At 42.5% G+C, this 10,243-nt stretch overlaps 1 protein-coding gene across 2 annotated transcripts; it reads right to left on the bottom strand.

The window, feature by feature from the left end:
• Positions 1 to 410: 410 nt before the first annotated feature.
• On the bottom strand, positions 411 to 3,275 carry LOC102707506 (zinc finger CCCH domain-containing protein 50). Of its 2 annotated transcripts, none has more exons than XM_006657793.3 (2): positions 3,132 to 3,275; positions 411 to 2,873 (listed from the first exon to the last, which is right to left on the bottom strand). In XM_006657793.3, the coding sequence occupies exon 2, from the start codon at positions 2,842 to 2,844 to the stop codon at positions 832 to 834; it is 2,013 nt and encodes a 670-aa protein (XP_006657856.1). In that variant the 5' UTR covers positions 2,845 to 2,873; positions 3,132 to 3,275; the 3' UTR covers positions 411 to 831. The 2 variants fall into 2 exon arrangements, with proteins under 2 accessions (XP_006657856.1, XP_015695270.1); XM_015839784.1 differs by lacking the exon at positions 3,132 to 3,275 and adding an exon at positions 3,042 to 3,099.
• Positions 3,276 to 10,243: the final 6,968 nt, after the last annotated feature.

Genomic DNA, 10,243 nt, shown 5'->3' with positions numbered 1-10,243 from the left:
TACAAAACCATGTGCACGGAATTTGCCTGAATTTCGGGGAGAACAATTTAAATCACGTGAATGGACAAAATCAATCTAACTTCAGGAATACAGTAAACAGCCAACCATATTACAGAACATAGAATGAATATTTAATACATGTTTTATGGATAACCATCATGGAGAAGCTTCGACATAATGAATATTCTTGGGAGCAGTTAGACATAGTACTTGAGCAGTTATTATATCGCTTTTATCATATGTACATTGGTGTCTGTCTTCGCCTAGCCAGGTCAAATTTCCACCTTTGATTATCGATACAAAATTCTGGCAATGGCCTATTCCCATGTCACAACCATAGTGGTAAAATCAGTCAAAACACATCCAAACACAATCCAATACAGGTAAGCCAATAGAGAATAGCATTAACAAGAGGTAAAATAAGAATGAAACTTACATTGTTTTGACAAAATCATTCATTGATAAATGAAAAATGGACAAATATAATCTCTCTTTTGTTAGGAAGAGATCATGAACATAATAACCATGGGGAACATATCAATTTTCGACCACTAAAATAAAGACTCATCTGAGCTAATGAAAAGAATACTAGTTAGGACCCCAAGTAATGAGGTTGTTTACCAATCCCTGGAACTGATTTCAGCTACCAATATGTGACCAAATGCTTTGTTTAACTTGAACAACACCATCTTCTGACTTCGTCACCAAAAATTTCAAGAATTAAAAAGAATAAATTATTATTTACTAGGACCACCAACTATTCTTTGGTAAATAACCTTGGCAAAATAAAAGGCTTCATCCACGTTGGGAATTCATGGCTTCCTTTGGTAATCACTTCTGATCCAAGTGCATTTGCTCAAGCCAAGCACCGATCACTGTCTGGTCCAACAAGTCACCCTGGTTGTTCAGTTCAGGCCTATTCATCAATGCAGAAGCACCAGGCATGCCTTGTATTTCACCCCTCTTGCCGTTAAGATCAGCAGGGCTCACCAGTGGCTGCATCCACGAGATATCTGAATCCTCTTCTCCAAGCCCTGGTTGTGCAGGACGTCTCAAGCGGACTAGCTCCTCACTATCGACACCCCAGTCAACCTTACCCATCGGAGAACCCACAGTGCCCCAAGAAGTAGAGGAATTCCGTGGTGAACCAACAGAAGGCAGCTGATGCTTATTCAAGGAAGGAAATTGCTCAAACATATCACGCTGTGTGGCAGTGGCTCCAACACGAGCACTTAGGGGAGATGTAGGTTCCATGGTACGGGGGGACCGGGGAGACATGCCACCAAATGGAGAATGTACAAGAGATGACGGATCAATAGCCCTTGGGGAGTACATTCTGTTGGTGTTAACAGGAGATAAGAGGCCCTTCTGTTGATGAAGCTTGTTGAGGAGGGCTGATTTGTGGGCTGGTGAGTAGACTGAGTGACCTTGATCATTAGGGAACCTTGGCGACATAGCTATGTCTGAAGCATACATGTCTTCAAGATTGGATGGAGCAATTGTTGGCCTGATGCTCAGACCAGTTGAAAGGCGCGGTTGGGGGCGGCTACTGGGTGGAAGGCAGAGTGCCCCAAGGTACTGTGATTCCCATTCTAGGAGCATTCCAAGGTCATCAACAGCAGCATCCCTTGCATTGAAAGAAGAACGCAGTCTACTGCCTTGGAGCCAATGAGGAGCAGCTGCTCCACCATTGCTCCCAGCAGAAGGTGACACAGGTGGCGGTGCAAAGTGTCTAGTAGGAGAACCTGGAAGAAGCCCAAGCGCAGCTGCAGCAGTCATATCAATGGATGAAGAAGCACGGGGAGACAGCAGACCAGTGCCACCGTTGTGAGGCACATGGCGGAGCTCATCCTCATCATGGGCAAAGAAGCAAATGCGCCGGGCACAAGCCGCTCCCTCCTTGCAGAGCCTGGTGCGATACTGCGATGGGTGTAGCCAGCTCTCAAACACCCCGTGAGAGAACTCGCAGCTATCACCGCTAGGGCAGCCACCAGGCCGGCGGAAGTTGGGGCAAGGCACCGCGGTGTATGGGTGCTTGCGAGGATCTCGGCGCCGGGCGTTCTCGCCGGGGTGCACAAATGGGCACTCGGTCCAGTCATGCGAGTAGGCACGGGAGCATGGCCGGACCTTGAACGCAAACATGCGGAACTCATCCGAAGCATACACGCTGCTCTTGATGTCCGGCAGAGTTGGATCCACCGGGTACTCCTTCTTGCCGCGGTCCACGGTGATGGGAGACAGCGACGACGAACGCGACGACGGCGACCTGTTGCCCTCGTCTGGTGAGGACGAGAGCGGAGGGGATGACGAACCTGAAGCTACCGAGGTCGCGACGGCGAGTGGCCGGCGACGGCCGAGGAGCACCTCAAGATCTCCCAGGGCATCAGGTGAAGCCGGAGGAGCTAGGATGACGTCAGCGGGGAAGCGGCCGGCGCAGTCAGGGGTAGCTGGATCGGCGCCAGCGGCCAGAAGTAGCTTGACAACAGCAACGGCGTTGCGTGAGCCGCCAGAGGCGGCGCAGTGGAGCGCGGTGGCGCCGTCGACCCCGGGGCGGCGGTTGACGTCGACGCAGCCGAGGCCGACCAGCAGCGAGACCACCCCAGCGCTGCCGTACGTCGCCGCCACCATCAGCGGCGTGCGCGGCTCGTACGCCTTGCTCCGGCCATACCACAGACCGACCCCATCAGCCACCTCGGTCGCCTCCTCGCCCCCCTCCATGAGCGCCCCCTTCATCCCATCAACATCGTCCGCCGCCGCGAGCTCCAGCAGCGCCGCCAGCCTGTCCCGCCGGCCGCCGGCGAGCGGCGGCTGCGGCACAGCCACGAGATCAGCTAGCTCACCCATTATCTCCCGCCGTATACAGCTCAACGCATCTGCAGGAACCACACGAATAAGCTATATAGATTTCAGCAACCCAACCCAGCTCTAGATCAAGAAACCATCCAACATGGAAACCCGACATCAAAAAAAAGGAAAGAAAAAATCGCATAAAACCAACTCGACGCATCCGAGCTCCGGTTCTCGGAAGGAGATCAACCCACCCCCCAATCAGGATTCCGCCGCGAGCAGTCGCCGATTTGGACCCCGGATCGACAGGAGAAAGGAAAGCAATAAATGAGCAGTGGTTTTACCTCCCGCCCCGGGTTGATCCAAATCCAGCCCAATCCAATCAGGCCGGATCCACCCTGCCCCGCTTTCCTTCCTCCACCCGCGCCGGCGACCGGTGGCTGCTCGCCGCGGGGAACAAGCGAGAGAGAGAGGAGAGAGCAGCACGGCGACGAGGAGAGGAGAGGAGAGGAGGAGGACTCGCAGTTTACTGGTGGTGGTGGCGAGCAGCTAAATGGTCTAATTCCTCGGGCGCCACGTCCCGCGCCTCCTCGCGGGAACCGACCCGCTCCCCTCCACGCTCCCCGACACGTGGGCCAGCGACAACAGCGGGGCCCACTTGTCTGTGGGTTGTGTGGATGGGTGTAGCGTGAGGCCGGTCCGGGATTTGCTCGGGGGGGGGGGATTTACTGCGTGGTGGGGCCCGCGCGTGGGATTCAAACAGACGGGGTGGGGTGGGGGTCGTGCCGGTGCACGGTGCGGAGTCTGCGGACCGACCGCTTCGCGTCGCGGTGGGGTCGGCGCGGGCCGCTGCCCCCGCGATCTCGCTACGTGGGTATCCATCAGGCCGTCCGTGGTATCGACGGACGGCCGGGATCGGCCGGGGCAGGTGGTGGACGGGAGATTCGGCGCCGAAAGCCTCCCCCGGCTGCGTCTCTCTCCGTCGCCGCCGTACGGAAAGAGAGGTCGGCTCGGCGGGAGAAAGGTCGTCGGTGGCGAGCCCGCCCGTGGTCTCGGTCCACTGGACAGCACGCCGCCGCCGCGGAACGTGACAAACGTGCGCGCGGTGGGCGCGGTCCACGGAGGCGGGGGCGGCGGCGCGGGGCGGACGCGCCGAGGGGGGCGCAGAGGTGGATTGGCGACTCGAGGCGCGCTGGGTGGAGTCCGGGTGGGGGTGGGGGTGGGGCCGCGGTGACAGTGAGACCGGGGACGTGGGGCCCAGGTGTCAGCTGGATAGAGAGGGAACGGGACGGGACGGGAGGAATGGAGGCCGTGCCGCGGAACGACAGCGACGGAAACGTTTTTGTGGTTTTGCGTCGGGCATTTAACTTTTTTAAATGTCACGTAACATATATATCACCCGCTATTTATTGCATATGAGTTTTTATGTGTCTATGACATATGGATCCAATAGCAAATATGTTAGTGTTATTTCTAAGAGATTGTTTAGATGGAGCTAAAGCCCGATGTCACATCGGATATTTGACACTAATTTGAAGTATTAAACATAGACTAATAAAAAAACTAATTTTATAAATGAGTGGTAATCCACGAGATGAATTTTTTAAGCCTAATTAAACCATAATTAGAGCATGTTTACTGTAGCATCACATAGGCTAATCGTGGATTAATTAGGCTCAATAAATTCGTATCGCGAATTAGTCTAAGATTATGGATGAGTTTTATTAATAATCTACGTTTACTATTTATAATAAATATTTAAACATTCGACGAAAACATCACCTAAGAGTGACAAAGTTAATTATTTCCTGTTTTTCACTAGCTTTGGTTTGTTTTGCTTTGCTTTGCTTCACTCGATAAACCATCAGAGGTCAGAACATGACTGAACTGAACCCCACTGGTCGTATCGTACTATACTTCAGTGGATTCCGGCATGGCATGACGGTCCTCGTGTTGCAGATCATCAGTAATCAACTCTTTTGCAGCTGCTGGAGCTCTATTTAAGGTTTATCTCTCACAAACAAGATCATAAGGGTGTCATACTGTCATCTTTTGGCTTTTTCAACGCCAAATGGCATATTTATAAACGAAAACTAAGTTATAAATAAAAGGGTTTTTTTACCATCCTTAAAAAGTATCTCAAGCTATCAAGAATTTTAGTATAAATTTTTAGTACCTCAAGGTACCACACTATTTATACTATAAAAAGTGTGATACCTTGAGTATCTTTTTAAGGATGATAAAAAAGCTCATAAATAAAACTTATATATACGTGTTTATATTGATCCTAAAACAACGTTAAAAAATAAATTACGACAAAAAACCTTAAATTTATGATTGAAAAAATAAATTTTAGCTTATAATCATAAGTGAAAGTAAAAATATAGGGTGCATAGCTATCACAGTTCTTATAGTAATTAAAAAGAGTAGCATTTAATATTCTGGAGACTAAATGAAACACGCTTTCGCTGTCTTCGGTGTCTAGTCCTGACAACATACCTAGCATGTCTATTATCATGCGCTAGTAATCTTGAATAGTTGTCCATAATCATCGGGCATAGGGTGCACCATTAATTATTCTCATACACATCATGATTATTTTTAATCTTGTACTATTGAGAAATATACTAGCAAATAAATGTGATGTTTATATTTTTAAATATAGTTGTACACTTGATCGTTCAATTCTATCACTTTTGTTTTACATTTACCATTTAAATCTCCAATACCTCAATACATATAACTTTAAGCATAAAAAAATCTCATTTTTAGTTTATTTGGTAAATTTTAGCCTAATAATGAATATCTTACTATCGGACTATCACAAAGATTTAAACGGCACCACCAACTTTAAAACTTTTTATTCAACTCTCTCATCTCTGAATAGTTGTCCTTATGGGGATATCAATGAGTGCTAAGTAGTAGGGAGCGTGTGTTGGGGGATTCATATTGGGGAGGCGGATAGCGGGTAATATTGCGAAATAAATAAACACTTGCATGTTTTGTAAATATTGATGAATGTGATAAAATATTTTTTAATAATTAATATTGGTCAAATTGCCATTTTAAAGACTGTTTCATTGTTAAATTATATTAATTTATCAGTAAGGATGGATTAAAAGACAAATAAATTATGTGTGTACATACACTTATCGGTTTATGTGAGATCAATTACTCTTTCAAATTATAAATGGTAGGGTAGTGCTTATTTTACTTTTAGAAACATCACTTAGACAACTTAAGCCCACTTTTATTTCAGCTTATGCTTATTGCTTGAGTTTTTAAATGACCTTTGGCTTTTATAGTTTATAATGCCCTCTCTGTTTAGGTTTATAAGCCGATATTTAAGAAAAAACATAAGTCTCAACAGACAAATAGTTTTTTTATTGGGCCTTTTAAAGTCACAAATCACTTTTACATAGTGTTGACGCTAAAAGTTAACTATGACGTGTCACACACATGTGCCTAGAAGTCTTCTATATCGCTTCAATTCAGGCCCTAAATTCTCAGAATCTTAAACGGAAAACAAGAGTGACGGTCAATTTGACTATATAACTGACAAGATATAAAAATATGGAAAAGTGTTAACCCTAAACGCTCTATTGGCCAGATAGTTGATATCGGTTTTAGATCTCTAACGGATAGATGAGATCGATCGGCTCTACAGGAGTTTGTAATAATGGAATATAAATATACTTTGTCGGCTAATTATAGATATAATAACCAATTAACTAATCGATCACCAATCGACCCTAGCAGATCAGACTCAATCGAGACAGTTCCAGGATTAATCAACCGATCGATTTGTTTGTCGATTATTATACTGACAATATGCAGTCGATAAAGAATGCTACATAAACTACGTATAATAAACTAGATTACTAACTTAGTAGTTGACGATAGGCAATATTAAACAAATATGCATATATCCAACTTATATCTAGAAGATCAGACTAAATCAAAGCAGTTCAGGTTTAAACATGTTTACATACGAATTCAGAATAACATTACATAGCACCGATGCTTAATTACTAATCCAGCGTGATTTATCGACTTATTTCGCTAAACCTAACAGCTCAGGAGCACTTCTATAACCAGATTAGATCGAATTACCATAGATCGGATCAAACCAAGACAATATGTAATCAGAACCGATATAATCATAGATGAACCAGCGATCTGTAAGTTTAACAAACTAGTCAATGAGCCACTAATATATTACTGGCTAGATCTCCAGTAAAACGAACGTGCATGCATTCGATCTAATCTACAAACATGAACCTAGATAAACACAATTGATCAGACCAAACCAAGACAAAATTACATCTACTCAGTTCATACCCACAAACCAAATCAAACTCACACATAATTCATGATCGAGGATATGTCATTACTTCGAACCAGAATATAGATCTAAATAATCACACAAACCTCAGGTAAATCGTTGAACAAATTAGATATGATATCGAAGTGAACTGTGTTCGTCCCATCCATGGGTTGAGAAATGCACAACTTACAGTGCAAAGTCAATTAACCTTGCGCTGACAGCTCGCTCAGTTAGAATTAGTGGGATGCGCCAAAATTAAGTTTATTGATCTATATCTGATCTGTTTATAAATTGTCGGGCTTTGTATCTATACCCTTAAAATTGACCCAAACACATACGGGCACGTAACGAATACGAACTATACTTTCATACCAAAATAAATACCTAACCTAACTTGCTATATTACATGCATCTGTTTCCAAATGGACTCTGCATATTACCTGAATGAATCTCTATCTGCCTCGTATTCCAATCGGACTCTTCTTCCCTTATCCAATTCATATTAATCGGGATCACCGATCCGATTTGGTCTCCAGTCTAACTAAACCAGCAATCTGATTCGCTTTAGTAGTTTGATTCGTTTAGCAGTCCGATTCGGTCTCAAATTCACCACTCGGCCACTAATGACTAAAATCTATTTTTTTGTCGTTAACACATACTTAAGTCAAATACCGTGTCTGGATAGCTTGTTTGGTTTATTTGTAGCAGAGATAGCACCCCCGCCATTAAAGTTGAAACTTTTACAAACCATACAAGCCAAAGAATCGGCTTAAACTCTTAAGCAAATAAGACTAAGCCCAAACAAAAGGGCCTAAACATGTCATACCTCCATACGACTTTATAGTATTCAGTAGATTTATAAAGATGTTAGTGAATCTAGACATATATACAAACAATATATATTGATAAATAGATAAATCTAGATATAGACAAAATGTCTTGCAATATGAAACAAGAGGGAATAGCCTTTAAGCTTCAAATTAAGAGGTGTAGCTGTAACACTAATCCATATATATATAAGACAAAAACACCACTCAACGAGCTTTTGGTTTAATAAAGTAAAAGTGACTTATGACAATAAGAGCAAGGCTAATAATATAGCCAACAAGCTGGCTATAAGATTTTTTCTCTTAGCTCACTCATATACTAGTTTGTTCTTCATCATTAATGCATGACTCACATGTCTCTCTCACATAGTTTCTTGCCATCCTATTCCAGGACCCAAAGAAGTCTCATTTCACCATCTATGAACTAAGTCCACAAAATTCTTTCATCAATCCATCAGAGAAAGGAGGAGAATCCACTTTATACCCTCTATGGAGATTGAGGGAGAGACAACCACTGATCCAAATGCCATTCAAAGACACATTCACCATTACTATAAAGCTTTCTTATGCCCAAGCTGGCTACAGGCTGTGTGAGATTTTTGGTTCTTGTGCCTAAGTTGGCTACAAGCTTACAACCTACTTACACTTTCTCTCATCCTCTCTCTTCTCCACATAAGCATATAGCCAGCTTATAGCCTGCTATTATACTTGCTCTAAATGCTTAACAAAAAGTTGTATGTTTGTTAAGCCTTGAGCCTTTTGTCTTGTAAGTTGACTCAAAAGCCCAGGCACAAACAAGCTTATCTGTCATAGATGCAAGTGAAAAATAACACGTATACCAAATAATTATTGCTAACTGTAATGTTGTGATCGTAATAGCAACTTTATTTTTTCCCCATAGTACCGGCATTGTCCCATTTTGTTGTTTTAGCGCTGTAGCACCGTCACGATAGCACGAACACCCTTCTACTAGTCATAATGGCAGGCACGACAAGTGGTAGTATTTAGTATGCTAGTATTGATACAATTATTTTCTTATATGCTCATCTCCTATTACTCTAGTTGGTATATAATAGACATTTGATTGACAATACATCTAATAGTTGTGCTATTTTGAACCGACCATCGGTCATCACCAAAAGGTATAACTACACTCTCAATTAGTATAGTTAATAGGGCAAAGAAAAGTGATTAACGCTTATATTTGTTTTAGAAATTATAGTTTAGATCAATATTTTTTCACGAACATGTTTGTTAACCTTCACATTTTGTATGTTGTTAGTTATTAACATTATAGATTAATACAACATATGTTTTTGTCGTGGATGGCTACATCATTTATTCAACTGCAAAAATTCCATTCATTCATGGGAGCGCTAGCACAAGCAAAAGGTGTGCAAAAGTCTAGGTATGAAACAGAGTAAGACAACAAAATATCCGTAGAGCTAATCCAAAATCACCTATTCGATCGACAAGCATACCTTTTATAACTGCTTTATCCGCCTGAAATCATGTAAACCATAAAATGAATTAACGATTATGAAGTATTAAATCATACTATTTTGGATGGACATAAAATATTACGTCCAACTACTGTTAACCGAGTAATTGTATTTATTTTCACTTATATCCATGCACTTTTTTTTCTTCAACTTTAACGATCAACCTAAATGGTTAATCCGAATCAACACGCATCAAAAAGCCATACTATCAATTTACCTAACTCTATACACAAAGTCATAATATCGATCAAATACCTCACTCCTAAGTCGTTTCTCCGTGTAATCATATTCCATTAAACCCAATGTCCTCCATTTGCATACTTGAAAATTACAATTAACAATTTGAGCAAATATCTTCACTTCACGCAAGGGGAGATGGGGGTGGGTCGCTTTTGCTGCTCTGTATAGTAATGGATGTTTAGATCAAGAGACTTTTTTTTAGTCTTTTATCACATCGAATATTTGAACGTTAATTATAAGTATTAAATATAAACCGATAACAAACTAATTGTATAATTAAAGGCTATTTCATTAGATAAATTTTTAAACCTAATTAATCTACGATGAGCAAATATTTATTGTAGCATCATATTCACTAATTATGGACTAATTAGGCTTAATAGATTCGTTTCACGAAATAGTCCAGAGTATAAGGTAAATTTTATTAATAATTTATATTTAATATTTCTAGTTAGCGTAAACATTCGATATAACAGGCGCCGGAAAAGTTTAGAGTATCCAAACATGCCTTTAAGTTATTAACAAAGTGGCACAAACAGCGTAAAATTTCCCATCGATTC

Source organism: Oryza brachyantha, chromosome 7 (assembly GCF_000231095.2).
Source record: "Oryza brachyantha chromosome 7, ObraRS2, whole genome shotgun sequence".
NCBI lineage: Eukaryota > Viridiplantae > Streptophyta > Magnoliopsida > Poales > Poaceae > Oryza > Oryza brachyantha.
This window is presented reverse-complemented; position numbering and strand designations above follow the sequence as displayed.

Excerpts from the sequence above, each read along its gene's own strand:
- LOC102707506 (XM_006657793.3), bottom strand. The coding sequence starts at position 2,844 with ATGGGTGAGCTAGCTGATCTCGTGGCTGTGCCGCAGCCGCCGCTCGCC.